At 44.2% G+C, this 15151-nt stretch overlaps 1 protein-coding gene across 8 annotated transcripts in view; it reads right to left on the bottom strand.

Moving 5' to 3' along the window:
* PALM2AKAP2 (PALM2 and AKAP2 fusion) overlaps positions 1-1912 on the bottom strand; it is a 271043-nt gene extending 269131 nt beyond the window's left edge. For 4 of the 8 annotated variants that reach the window (XM_049796111.1, XM_049796113.1, XM_049796114.1 and 1 more), the window contains exon 1: positions 1837-1912. In XM_049796111.1, coding sequence (XP_049652068.1) covers positions 1837-1881 — 45 coding nt within the window. In that variant the 5' untranslated portion in view covers positions 1882-1912. The remainder of the gene's footprint in view (positions 1-1836) is intronic. The other 4 variants (XM_049796115.1, XM_049796117.1, XM_049796116.1 and 1 more) reach the window with 2 other exon arrangements.
* Between the last annotated feature and the right edge of the window lie 13239 nt (positions 1913-15151).

Raw genomic sequence — 15151 nt, 5'->3', positions numbered from 1 at the left:
ACTGTAAAAAGCTGCAATACACCAGGTGAAAATTTTACATCCATAATGTCTTCATTGGTGTGAAATGCAAGGCACCAAGAAGCAGAGCATCTGATTTACTTTGGTGAAAGGTTTAAGCACATTATGTGGAGTGGAAATGTGTGCTGCTTGGTCTTCTGTTATATAGCAGTCAAAAGAAGCAGCAATAATGTAAACTTTTTTTTAATGTAGAGACAGAAGTTTTTCAGAATTATATACAGCAGCAACGCATGGAGCAGTTCTGCAGTACAGTTCTGCCATACCAGAGGAGTCCCAAACCAGAGGCAGTGGTGAGGGTTGCCTCTGGGGGAATGTTCCCGGTGTTTCCATTTGGAGATTTGGCAATGCCTATGCTGCCAAAAAACTATGAACCAGCTTCAAAATATGCATCTACTTTCTGCTGCCTGAAAATTAAACGGTTATAATATCCCCCCCAATATCAAATGATACCATTTGCTTTTTTTCAGGAAATATTTTCGAGTGAAAAAAACCCCAATCTATTTATTTTACATCTGGTTATTTTAAATCTCCATGGACCTATTAGCGGAATAGCGGACTTAAAGCAAACAGCTTGGAACAGCAGCAGCAGCAGCAGCAGCAGCAGCAACAGCAGCAGCAGCAGCAGCAGCAGCCATTCCTCTTACTACAAAGGAAATCTGTAATCTCTGCTGGCTACAGTAAAATGTAGCATCTGTTGATCACTGGGGGAACTGGGGAAGGGAATGTAAAACCCATGTGGGCTCTGCCATCTTCTATCATTTCTCTTCAGACCTCCAGGTGTGCAGCCCCCAGCACTGACCGTGCCATCCAACTGGGACTGGCACAGCTGCATCAACATCTCAGCCATGGGGAAGAAGAAGAGCTGGGTGTCACTTGAACAAGGGCAGGCTGTGTGGGGCTGGAAGACTGGCAGTGCCCACAGAAACACAGGCCTTTTGACATGGTGCCTGTGCTGTGCTAGAAGATGAGCTGGCAATTTCTGTATGCCGGGATGATGGTGGTTTTTAAATACCCAGGCCCAATCCTCACCAGGTGTCACTGCCCACATTCCTCTGAGGTGTGCACCCACTGAGCCCATGGGTCACTCCAAATTATGGTACTAAAAATGAAAACAAAAGTTTTAGCTAAAATGGGGCAAAATCCTGCCTATTCTTTACCCCTGGGTCACTCCAAATTATGGTATTAAAAATGAAAACAAAAGTTTTAGCAAAAATGGGGCAAAATCCTGCTTATTCTTTACCCCTGGCAGGAAGCAACTCGGCAGGGAATTTCTCTGAAAGCATGTGCTCAGCTGCGGAGCTGAGGTGACAGTTTAACTAGTAGATCAAATAATTACATGATTTTGATAATGCAGTGTTTGTATTCAATTGTCTTAAAAATTAGTAATATCACAATTATTTTCTGCAGTAAAAGCCACCCTGCAGCAGATCATTTTGTTTAACTTCTTAATCAGCTGAGCTAAAGCTCCCACTGTGAGAAAATATCTTTTCAGCAGAGTACAGATTCTCTCCTGCAACCTCCCCTCCTCCCCACTTATTCCTTCTTTTCTTCTCCATCATCAATCTTTTAAACGTGCCACTGTGCTTTCACATTTTTCTTTCTGCACGTGTCAGCTCAACGCTCTTCCTCAGAGCCCTCTTTCTCCGCCAAACTGCAGAGCAGACTTTAACCACTCGTTTCCCGAACGGGGAACTCCACGCACAACTTCACGAAAGCTAGGCTCTCCGGGCGCTTCCCAGCCACCATGCCGGAATCCCCTCCTTCCCTCTGCAACCCGCAGCTACGGACAAAAGAGCAAGTAAAATGAAACTGACTTACTGCTATGGCTTGGAGCCTTTCCTTGTGCAACTCGGCTTCCGCCATCCTGGAGAGAAGGACACAGGAGGAGAGAGAGGGAGACGGGTGGGGGGGGGGGTGGGGGGTGGGGGGGGGGAGAGAAAAAGAAACAAAAAATGCAAACAAAACCAAATCAGAGCACACACTGCAGTCACCCGGGGGGAACTGGAGTAATTGCAAAGAAAGCCGAGCTGCTGTGTAGTAGTCAGCCACTTTTGGAGGCACTGCAGGCTGGCTCACGGTAGGATCATTTTAGTCACTGGACCAGTGCCTGCCTCGCTGCCTGTCTCCCAGCTGTATTGCTAACTGCATTTCATTGCTGCTTCTGTGTGCTGTTGCTGTCACACAAGCCATGTATGCACTCTCCAAGCAGCTGAGCGCAGGGATGGCTCGCATGGCTATAATTTTTTGCGTTGACGTCTCAGCTCATTTGCTCCTCCTATGGGGCGCTGGGTCACGACAGGAGCTCGACATCAGTAGCGTGCACAGTAATCCAAACCTGCATGACTGCAGCAGAGGAGGCAGGCAGCTGTGCCACAGCATGTCCTTAGCAAGCAGCCTGTCGGGCAGGGAAGGACGGTTGTACCCGACGCGGTGAGCGGGAGCTGCGGCAGGCAGGCAGGCAGCGGCTGCAGCCCCGAGTTACAGCAGGTTTGGCTAAGGGAAGGGATGGGGCCGGCAGGAGGAGGGAGGGCATGGACGGTGGGGGACCAGCACAGCCCCTCGTGAATGCAGCAGGAGCATGGCAGGCTGCGGAAGGCGGCGGCTGCAGGGCAGCCCCCAAGAGCAGCGGTGAAGAGCGTGTGTGGGGAGGAAGAGGGAAGGTGCCCGTGCACCCTGCACGTGCGTTGCACATTAAAGCACTGTGTTGACATCAGACACTCAAAAGTGACAAAGCCGTATGTACAGTCTGATGAAGACCCCAGGTGTGTCGTTAAACAGGGTAGGGGGCAGGTGGGGAAGGGAGGGGAGGCCTGAGCCAGTATCTTGAGGGTACCTTTGATTTCAAGCGTGGCTTTGGTTTTGCACGCAACCTCCTCACTTTTTTTTTTTTTTTTTGGTATGATCTCCCATCTGCTTCGTTTTCTCATAAACGGCAAAGAAGGCTCTCTCCGAGCCTGGTCCCATGGGGTGCTTCTGCAAGGGTGAGCACAGAGCTCCCCTAGCAGAGGGACGCCCCTAAGCCAGGACAGCCACTGCGCCGACTGGAGGACTGGTTGGGGGCTGAGTGTACCATCCTGCTGCTGTCCTGCCACAAGGAGCTGAAGTGCATTTTCCAGCATATAATTTTAGCTTAATAACCCCATGCTGACAACATAGGGAAACTCCATCTTCTTGGGGGAAAGCAATCTGGAGGTCACCCTGCTTCCCCTGTGCCTGCCCTTTCATGTGCCACCCAGCCTGGCATTTTACCTTTCTGCTGGCACCCCGTCTCCTCTCCCAGACATCCTCCGCCTCCATCCCATTTCCAGCTCCGGGATGTGCTACTTGCTGCAGGCTGCTTTTCAAGGCAGCGGTTTTCTCGAGTGTTTCCACCTCCTGGTCCCATTTCCCTAACTGGTGCCCAGTCTCCTTGTCTCATGACAGCATGTCAAAGTGACTTCTTGCTTAGATTTGCCTCCATGAAAGAGGTCCTTTGTTGTATAGAAAACTCACAGAACATTATATAATTCCGGTAGTCTCTGTGGCCAAAAAGCAAAGTTTTATTGCTGTATACCGTGTGAGGCAGTATCTGTAAGTTGGTGTTGGGGTGGGCTTGCAGCTAGGGGAAGTGCAACAATTCCAGCTTAGACTGGGATACTTTTTCAGTCTTCCAGCTTTAAGTAATTTGGTGGATGGCATCTGTCCTGTAGCTTGTTTGGTCCCTTTCAGATTGTAGTTTTTTCTTCAAAACCTCTCTTTCATTTTCAGTCACCACATAAAGGTCTATGTATTGCTGCTTATATTACTACAGCTGGCTTTGAAATATCCCATCACACACGATCCAGACAGCTATACTCCCACATGTGCACTGAGAACATATATGGGCAACTCCTACTAAGACTTGCAAGCTATGCAATTAAGTCCATTCAATACCCTCCTCAAGTTTTGCTGTTAAGCCTTGCCCAGGGGAGGAATTCTGCTGCAGGCTATATCCAGCAAAGGCAAGGGTATGCCCCAGTGCTAACTGGAGCTAGGACAGGCAACCTATACACTCCACGACCTGTAGTTCATGTTAGATGCTGCCAAAGTGGTGTGTGAAATGTACTACATTAGGCCATCCCCTCTTTCTTTCCACATAGCATCGACTCAGCAAAGCATTTAAAAGTATATTTAAGTGCATTCAGCATAGTCATATATAAAAGTGCATCTGCGTATCTCACTTCTGATATGAAACTTCACAACAGTTCACGAAGCACTGTAACTGCAGCTGAGCTGGACACTGTATTTGCCCTGTGTTTATCCTCTCTCCCATTTAACTGCAATGCTTGTTGCAGGCAGGGGGTAAGCAGGGTGCAGGGTAAGTGAGTGCTGGGGCATTCCTGGCCCCAGTGAAACATGCTGCAGGGCTGTGCACCCCTCTTCAGTTTAGTTTGCCAAGGAAACGTGGATCAGCTCTGCTGTAGCAGCCCACCCTGTAGGATCTTTACAATTGTACTGGAATGATAGAGGATGCAGCGGAGCAGTTTCTTGCTGGTGACTTGCAATGCAGTAGAAATGCTGGAAGTCATGCAATAATAACAGCCACTCGTTTCTCTGTAGTGTCTGCCTTTTGTATAGCTTGAAGCCTACAACGCAGTGAGGTGGGAATCGTTCACCCAGGTGGTTCACAGAGCACACCCAGGTGAAATAAACTCTATAAAGTGACTTACTAGGTCACGACAGGCTCTGCAGGGGATAGCCCCTATGGACATTTGGTTTGTGAAGGCAGCTTTAAATGAAACGAAACAAAACAAAACAAAACAAAACAAAACAAAACAAAACAAAACAACCACCCTTTCCCTTTTTACACATTTTTTTTAACAATGTTGGTTAAGTTTTTTGTTTCCAGAATGTTTTGCTAAGTTGGTAAGGAACTCTAATAAAAAAAAAATAAGAAATTGTGTTAAGCCTCACAGTTTTTTATTTGTTTTGTTTTACTTTTAGGGCAGGAGGTCAGGGTAGTATTTCCAAATTTTGAAGTCACTAAGAAAATGAGAGGATGGAGGGTGTAGGGAGGAGCAAGAAGATTCTAGAAGAGTAGGCAAGCAAGAATAAAGAAATATTTTAATATACTTTGTTCAGTAGCTGAAAATGAAGAGGAAAGGAAAAATGTCCCTATTATTTTTCAAATGTCAGTTAAAATGCTATTCTTTTCACCGCAGTTTTTAAAAGAGCAAAACTGCTACATCTTAATAATGTGTGAATTGCATCCTAGTTCCATGCAAAACAGGTTTTTATTTTCATTTCTTTGGAAGAGTGTAGGAAACTGTAGGCAGTGCTCAATGCTGGAGAGGATCCTGAAAGGACTCTGAGCTATGTGCAGCCTGAACTTTTAATGAGACAGCTTAGTTACATGGTGGAAATCAAGTGCTTGTCCTTGCCATGGAGCTGAGCTGGATTAGGAAAGGTTCTAGTTTAAATGACCCATGTTTGTCTTTTCACAAGCCATTTCCTTTTTTTGACAAACTGTCCCCCGTCCCGTCCCCTCCCCCGTCCCGTGTGTCCCCCCCCCCCCCTCCCATATTGCCCTGCATACAACCAGAATCCTTCTGCATGATAATGGGCATCTTGTCCCTGGGGCAAAACCTTTGGCTTCCCCTTCTCCTGGCTGTTGGTAGGACTGAATCAGTCTAAGAAACCAGACTTTGGCCTGAAGACTGTGTAAGGAAGGCACACACATACACATGAAGGTCAGGATTAACGCCTCAGCCATTGCAAATGCATTGACATATTTTTGTGGTGACAAGTTAGTGGTTGGATCCTGGCAGCGGTTGTCAAGAAAACACAGAGCAAGGAGGGAAAACAGGCTTCACATTTGCATTTCAGATTGTTTAAGAGGAGATACTTCTGGCTCTTAAAATTACCACATGCCAGCATGTTGCATTGTGCTGCACTAACACTGTTCTGGCATCCTCAATATTGTCAAGCATTCCTCCCTAGGGCATATTTGAACCATATTATTTTCATCTAAGTTGAAATTCTGAGGTTTGATTAATCTGTTTTTTATCTTCTTTACCAGACTGTGGCCTCAGATGCTATATTAAAATAGGCCAGGAATAAAAAGTTCATCTAAACTTCTAGATTCCTGAGTCCACCGTCCATGCTCACTTTTTGAACTCCCTCAAACACAGTGTCTCGCACAGCACAGCCTTTGAAAGTTTTGGCAGTGGCACCATCTGACATTTCCAGGAGAGGCTACTCCATCTGCAGTTTTAACTGGGGCTCTCAGTCTTGTCAGACAACAGCCTCTCGACATTCTCTCTCCTGTACCCAGGCTGCTTGCTGGGTGTGCACAGTGGCTGCAGCACCAGGGCTTGTGCTGGGGCCGCTTGGAAGCTCACCACTGTGAGCAGCACCTCAGGGACCCCCATCCCAGTGAGCCATCACCCTGGGACTCTTGTCCTCATCCCACCTGGACACGTTAACCCAGGAAGTGATGGCTGCACGGTAGGGGCTGTGTGTCCAAGCCCTTGCACACCCACTCTGGGTGGCTGGTGGTAAGGGTGCCAGGTCTGTTGCCACTCTGGACTTGCAGGGGTGAAAGTGAGAAGTAGCTGAACACCCCAATATGTGCACTCACCCCTCTGCTGCAGGGTGCCAGATGCTAGCACTGGTACACATTCTTCATCCCCTGCTGCCCCTCGCATGGGTTTTCATGGCTGCGGCCCCCAGGCGTTGTGGGCTGGAGGGAAAACCATCCTGAGTGACAGGACAAGCAAGGGCTGGGGAATACCCCCTCCACCTCTCACAGGATTTCACACCTGGAAAATGTATATGGAGAAACCATGAGCGGTATGCCTGAAGATGACAGGCGGGCAGTGGCAGAGCGCAGCCTGTACCTCTAGTCCAGTTCTGTAAGTGCACAAGATCATTCTTTCTTGATTGAAAAAAAAATAATCTTTATATCAGACTTGGTTTAACTGAAGTTGTTTCCTCCCCTCTTTTTCTGTTGTTTCAGTTTTGCCACTTGCTATCAAGACACAGAGTTGAAGCACACACAGCAGGAGATGGCATTGTTTAAGAAATAAAAAGCTAGAGCACAGGGCTTTGTTTTAAACCTTCCCAAGACAGCAGGCTTATGAATAGGTAAACCATAATTTATTAATAAGTGCAGTCTATTAGGTTTTTCCATGTTTGCTTGGTTTCATTCTGAAGCAATGGGGAGCTTGCACTGAGAAGTCCTCTGACTAGAGGGCTCTCCATGTGGTCATGCCAGTGGCAGGACACCTCCTCCCAAGGGACCACCAGATACTGTGAGTGGAAGGGGCCCTTAGGACCCTCCTCAGAGCAGACGTCTCCTGGCCAATGATGTCTGTTGTTGTCCACAAACAGTCGCTTGTAAGTGATTCTGCTGGTATTAGGGACAAGAAGCAGTGGCTTTCCTGAGATGTCTTGCCCTGCCAGCCCCCCTGACATGCTTAAACAGCCTCCTGTTAGCCTGAGATTTATTCAACTTCAGCCCTTGGCAGTAATTAGTGAAGCAAGCCGCAGAGTACCCTGTCAAAGCCTGCAGATCAGTAAACCAGGAGATCCTGTTTGCAGCGACTTTCTCTGAAGTAGGGAAGAACAAGAAGAAATGATGTATGCATTTCACCTTACTCCCTTCTTTCCTGTCCTGGTAGCTGGGATTATTTGAAGCTTTCCAAGTGGAGGAAAGCAGTCTGTCTCCTCTTGGGATTTCAGCGCCAGCTGCTAGCACCACAGCTTGCTTACCCAGCTCATGGCTTGCTGCAGCAGCCCAGCCTGGCTCCTGGGGAGCAGAGGGTGATTGGATGACCTGCAGAGGAGAAGTGTAAGGCAACCTTTCCCAATTTCCTTTACTCTCTCTGAAATTACACAAAAAGAAAATCCTGGTTAGTCCTTACATTCCACTTTCTATTCTCAGTGCCTCCCTTGACACTTTACATCCAGCTGGTGCACGGAGGGGTGATGAGAGCAAGTAATACTCCCAGCACTACAGTGCAGGGCAGAGATATATCTATGAATAGGACAACTCTTCACTAAAAAGAAAATTTTTCTTGAATTTCTACTCTATCAGCATAATGATGCCACTGAAATAGGTCATCACCCCTTAGCTGCGTATCCGTCTGTAGCTGTTAGTGAGCTGAGATTCACATGTATACCAGGACTTTTGTTATGCACTCATTTGAAACATTTTGTGGCATTGGGTTTCATGGATCCTGACAAGTTTAATGCTGATAGGGAAGAGACTCTTGCCCCTCTCGCCCCTTAAAGCTGGCTTGGCTATTCAAATCTGCCAAGAGAAAGAGGAAAAAAACCATACTTTTTTTACTTTGGATTTAAAAACTAGAGCTTGGTTCCTGTAGATTCTGGCATGTCCTTCTCCTTTCTGTTCAAACAACCCAGATTGCAGCAGGAAAGCTTCTTTTAGCAGCATTTATTTCTGTTCTTGTGCCTGCTGATCATCCTCCACATATAGTACATAGCTGAAATGATATTCCCTTAAAAATCACAAAATATTTACTGCTGAGGTTAGTACACTGGATTTTTCTTCAGAAGTGAGATAGTAAAGAAAAGAAAGAAGTTACCAGCAGCCCAACTGGCAAAAGCTATAGAAGAGGTGAAAATACACTACTGCCCCAGAAGGTAACTGGGGCCAGAATCTGAATATTTCGGTTTTCTTGCTGCTCTGATCATTGTGTGACCTTTGCTTCCATTCTCCCATATATAACAAAAAGATAACTTAATACCTCCTTTTTAAACACCCTTTTGGCTCTAGACTCTTTAGTCCATTCTCAGTTTGGTCTCCTATCACAACAGGCTCCTCAAAGAAGGACTAGGGGATTGGCATTGGATTTGCAATGCCAAAAGAATAATAATGAGTCCACTCCAGTCTACAAGGACAGCTTTTGTTAATGACAAGCTTTCAGCTAAGGTTAAATAACCAGGAAATTCATGACAGCATGCCTTCCTTCTCCATGGAGGGCCTGCCCAGAGAGGTGTCTTTGGCTTGTCTGTGTCAAGGCCATAATTTAACGATGGGTGTTTCAGATCAGTCCACATCAACTCCAGCACATTATAGCAGTGAAAGAGCTGGATTTTTTTTTTTTTTTATCTCTTTAATGAAAAGGAGTTAAATCCATCCATTCAAATAAGGGGTCTGACAGTACTTTGAAAGAGGAGCGAGTCAGATCAGAGTCAGGTCTACTTACCACAGCCCATCTTTCTGAAATTCTCCAGAGACCTGCCATGTAGCCTTTGAACCTGCTAGCTAGTGGTACCAGCTGTAAAAAAAGGACCCCCTAATGACAGATTTTTAGGCAGTATCCCATCTTTGGTCCTCTGACCTTAAAATACTGGAAACCTTTTGCACAAAAATCATCTCCTGGCCTTTTGGTCTCTGCTTCAGATTGTGGCAGAGTCACATAGAAGAAGCAGAGACAAAAAAAACCTGGCTACTTTCTGGATCCATGATGGAAGTTTAATATGAATTTTGGATCAGTCTACACTGTGCCCAAATTGGTACACCCAAACTGATACATCCAACTTTCGTTGTTAGCTAGGGAATTCATGAAGCTTTTCACAGCCTGAGGCAGCCACAAGATGCCAAGAGTTTGCCTTGAACCTTCATAACATGAGTTATGTATTATGCAAAGCCACTGTGTTGCATATGTGCAAGTGATTTCTTCCAAGGATCATTAAGGCTGTTTCTTCTCCGTGGTCCCACTTCCAGTGCTCAACTCAAAGGCATGCAAGCACACTGTGATGTCGCTTTCATGGGAAAGGTATCCTCACTGGTTCCTTGCTCAGGGCCACTGCAAGTAAGTCGTACTCCCTCTAAAGCCTTTTAAAGACTAGCGCTATGGACAGCAGCAGTAGATGCTGAAGAAAATCGTAATAGGGCTTTCTGAGGAAAATGCAAGTTCCACTGACTTCCAATTCATGTCACTCTGATGGTATTACTTTGTACTTTAATATTATAAAGTACAAATTGGAGAACTGTTTTACACTATATTGCATACTGCATACAAGCCTCACTTGAGATTACCATTAAACTAGTATCTCTGGCATGTAGCTAATTAGGAAATCATCTTTACATCTCACACTGCTATGTACAAATGCCTTGTCTGGTAAGTAGCATTCAGAGGAGACAGTATTCATTAGACCTAGCAGTCAGCAGTTTCTAGGATGAAAATTAATGCTGATTTACAAAGCAGTCTAAATGATTGACATTGTCTTCCACTAATTTTAGTGGAAAATGATTCTTAATCCTCTAGACTGCTTTGAAAACCCTTGTTAACATGTCTACATTTTAAGCTTCTGCATATATTCTAATTTTGGAACCTGGAAGAGAGTACAATACATAATTGTTTCAACACTAAGCAGTCACCCAACCTTTTAAATAAAGATCTTTGGGAAGAGGCTGAATGCTTTAACCTTGAAAACTTCTAGTTAAATCTTAATTTAGTACTTAAGCAGGCTTTTCATTTTTCTCCAACTTGCTCTGGTTGATGTTTCTTGTACTGGAGAATAACAAAACATGGAGCAAGGCTGCAGGTATCCTCAACCTCATGGTAAATTCAGACCTCTTGAGAAAGGTGTGAAGGGCTGTTCACCTGTAGCTAAGATAGTTACTGCTAGGTGTGTCAGGAATAAAAAGAAAGAGGGTCCCTGTGAGGCTGGGACTGGTTTACAACAGGCAGGTAGCACAACAGAGTCTGCTGTAATTATGTGCTCTAGGCACTTGATCATCATAAATTAAAATAATACTAACCATGTAGCAGGGCCCTCTGCACAAAATGGAGAAGAAGGAGACTTGTCAGGTTGTTAATTTAACAAAACAAGACTTTTTTTTTTTTTCTTGAATAATTCTTCTGCAGACCTAGAGCCTTGCAGATTTTTCCTAGGAGGTTTGAATCAATATAGTGAAGGTGAAGAAAATCCATCACTTGAGGCCTGCTTCTGCCACTGCCCACTCTTCACAGCATAACAGTCTGAGACTCTTTCATAAGGATGGTAGAGGAACATTGCTTTATTTATAAAATTATAAAGAGAGAAGAGATACAGCTAATTAAAAAAATACATCTCTTCTTCATGATGTTACCCAATGTGATCGTCTACTCTTTTCTCATAAAAAAAGAAAAATGATCTCCCTTTTTCTATGTTTTCCCTTGATTTCTTTAGATGACTGATTTATTTTGATCTTCTGATGTTATGGGCAATACAACATTTGCAGTTTAGGGAGTCACCAAAAGCATGGAGAATGCTGTACTATCTCTCTGTGTCAGATCTGTTTAGGCAATCTAATTTTCTCCACATGTTAGGCTGTTCCTTTCATGGAAAAGTATACTTTTTAAAGACTGATAAAATACTTCCAGTTGAGATTTGGCAGAAGACAAAGTGTTGGTTGATTCTAGTGCCCAGGCAATCACACAGTGTGGTTTTATAGCTGCTTCATTATACTTCTAGCCTGCATAAACCTACATACATATGTCTACAGCAGATGCCAGTATTGTATCTGGTGTGTGATGGCAATGAGGTGACAGGAGCTCTGGACATGTCTGTTTTAAATAACATCTTCAACAGATCTTCTAGTTGCCAAATTACTAATTGCTAAGCCCCAATTCAGCTATACTGAATGCATGTATCTCCATGTTGATGTAAGAGTCCCATTTAAGGATGATGACACCTTTCAGAAAACTGGGATGACGTGAAAGAAGGGACTTTTAAAGTTGTATTTTGAGTTCTCATATTTCAGATCTATCTAGGAATTTCAGTATTTCCCCACCGCCCCCCCTGCCCCGATTACATACATAGAAAGATGTGGAAGTATAACGACATTTGCAGCTTATTTCACATGGGGTGTGTAAGTGACGATGTCAAGCCCCAAGTATTCTACTTGAATAACAAACTTATATGTCTCCAAATCAGTAATGCTACTTACAAAACAAACTCTAACTTAAACAACATTAGACGATTTTGTTTAATAGAGTAGATCAATAAGCAGACATACTATAGGTGTAGTTACTAATCAAGCCCTGACAATTTGCAAATCACTTCTCCTTTCATGAAGGCGTTTCTCTGCCTGCTGTCTTCTTGTTCTGTTAATGTGAACTCCTCAGTACTGGGACTGCCTGCTGTGTGACTGCTGAGGAAGGGTGACAACTAGTTATATTACATCCAGCATTGCAATAGCTGCACCTACAAAAAATTAAGCTAAACTTTAGCATTTAAGAAGAAGTATCATTAGTGGCAAAATAATTATAGTTTATGAAATCTAGTTTACACACAAGATGTGCAATAAATTTAAAGAGATAGATTAAAAACCACTCCTCTTTTATCTGGTGAATTTCTCAAAGGTTTGATTTTTTTCCTAAAGGTAAGACATGTTCTGAGAAAATCATTTTACACCGTTTTTTACTTCTTTACAGAGTAAATGTGGGAATATGAACTCGCAAATGATGTGATATATTTTTATTTTGGATTAAAAAATGATTTGAAATCCTACTTATAACTACCTTCAAAATAATACTGCATTGCCTGGGAGTTCGCAATCAGAGCTTGAAGAACAACTCTGGATTTGATTTCCCTTTCAAAATACCCTGTTATTGAACCATGTTGCACTTATTATCAACCTAAGTTTCCAGACCTCTGCTGATTTGTATTTAGTTCTGACTGTCCGTGGTATATTGTGGCAAGGAGTTCCACAAATTAGCTAAAAAAATTGTTTCTTTTTAATAACCTTTATTTTTTTTCTTGGTTTCAGTGCACCTGTTACCCAGCTATCAGAGTTTTGATTTAATACTCTAGGCTGCCTATCTCATCCCATGATGAAAGTGTACCAGCTGTGAAATTTTATAATGGGAATCATTCCTGCAATCGATATGAACACAGTTTTCTGAAACACCATAGAGAACCCACTACTGCAGAACAGAGTGTGGCTCATAATCTTCTGGAGTGAGGCAGAGATGAAGAAAGATGCAAAACAAAAGGAACATTCTTGATACTTTGAAAAGAAACAAAGAAGGTACTGAGAAAAATGAGTTAGTTAATAATGTAAAAATGGCAGGAAAAACAGGGGTTGCGTTTAGATTGGAGATCTGGCATGCATTGTTGGATTCAACTGATGTTTCAGGGGAAGCAGAGCAAGTATTTTAGGCTGTTATTTTTGTGTAAAAGATTCCACAATAAGCATTAGCTTGGCTTTTGTTTGCCTCGAGTGAGCTGCAGTTTCAGCAGCTACAAAGTCAGAGAGTCAAATGCAGCATTGCTGCAAGTAGGAAGCTGGAAAAATCTTTCAGCAATGCCCACATCAGAGAGGACTGTGAATAAAAATTGTTTCAAAAGGCTTTAAAAGGTCGTTTAATTTGTTTCGGAAATCAGCAAAAGCAGCTCAAATTTTATATGGATGTGCCCACCTGTATAAGGAACTCCATGTGCAACCTAGGCAGTTCTTTTTCCTTTGGCTGAAAAACTCATCCTGTTGTATGCCTAACTCTGACCAACCTAAGGTCCACGGATACTGCAGTTACTGCAGTTTTAATGCTTAATTAAGTTGTGATCTTTTGGCTCCACATAAATCACTGTGTGATGACAAATACTGGCTATGACAATGCGGATGACATGCAGTGCCATGTCTCATAGGACCTTTCACCCCCAGAGCAGGTTACAAGCCATGGTTTCTATCTGGAGCCCTTGAACAAATGTCCTGCAAGTGGTAATCCCACTGCGGTCACACAACTCTCGGCTCATGGGGCCTCTTTTGTATGTTTTGCCCTATGCGGTCTGGATTTACTCAACTGCTGAGCCTGTGTAGTACAAGGTGCTACTGTTTGTAGGTGCTACCATTTGAAGGTGCTACCAGTTGTAGGTTTTTGAACCATGGAAGTCTTTTTGGGTGCAGAGAGGGTTGAAAGAGTGGGGTTTTGCCTGCAGGAGATGGGATAGCCTTCTGACAGAGGACTGCAATGCAGGAGGTCCTAGGTCTGTTCCTGGATGTTTTGGCCCACTCTGTCACCCCTACATAGGCCTCCTTGTACCCACAGCTCCAAACACTTGCAAAGCCCAGTACGGTCTCTGCTGATGCACAGCCTGGCCGAGCTGTGGTGGGAATGCTGCCGGGAACTGCAGGAGAGTCTGAGAGTCCTTCTGGATTTCCACAAATGGCTGTTTCCCATGGCTTATAACTCAGCCAGCTTTCAGAGAGGATATTTTAAGTCAAACCAGAGCATATTCTGCTTTCAGTGGTTTGCATTCCCCATTTCAATACTTTAGCCTAATCTGCTGACGTTTCAGAGCTGCTAAAATAAGACATATACACACTGAGAAAATAAAAAGTGAAAATGTTTCTGCTGCCCTGATATAGAGCTGCTGCTACCATTGCAGCTACATATCCTCACGGAGTGGGAATGACAGAGAGCAACTTTTAACTCACGGCTCCCTCAGCTTCACTGGCAGATCAGATGTCTACCCAAAAGCAGCTGATCCCATGCCTTACCGCTGAAGAGTGTGTACCAGTGGTAGACCACCAATCTTCCCAGGGCATCACAGCTGTAACCGAAGTCACTGTAATACAAAAAAACCACCTTGGAGCATTCAAAGTAATGCAACCTTTGCAGCAAGGACATGCACACAGGCAGAGTTAATCTTTTGCCTTGCCCACCCTTTACCCTAAGGGCACATGCCTATGTTAGCTGTCAGGACAGGGCCTAGAAGGGCAGCAGGTGAAGGCAGATGGGACAAATGCGGCTCCCTAAGCAGAGAAACTGTTGCTGTGATCTGTTCCCAACAGGCTGACACTTGGAGGGCTTGTCATGTGCCTGTGCTGGAGTTAAAAGGCCTTATAAGGCAAAGCCTGAACAAACTGTTAAGCAGTCTGAAGTGTTCCTCAGTGCTGAAAAACCTCCAGGGAATGCACAACATACCCCTGGCAAAGATTACAGCATATTTTACAGCAAGCTCATAGACTAACAAAGCAGATATTGTATCTTTGAATTTCAGGCCCTGCAGGCTACTCTCAGCAAGAAAATTAAGATCAGGTCCCCTTCCTGGATTCATTTTACTGGAGTGGGACAAGCTAAGTGTCATTCATGAAGCTTGTCTTTAAGATTTCATAAAGTTGCACATCAAGTCTCCTTCTGGAAGGATGCTCTCC

This window comes from Accipiter gentilis, chromosome Z (assembly GCF_929443795.1).
Source record: "Accipiter gentilis chromosome Z, bAccGen1.1, whole genome shotgun sequence".
Classification (NCBI taxonomy): domain Eukaryota; kingdom Metazoa; phylum Chordata; class Aves; order Accipitriformes; family Accipitridae; genus Astur; species Astur gentilis.
This window is presented reverse-complemented; position numbering and strand designations above follow the sequence as displayed.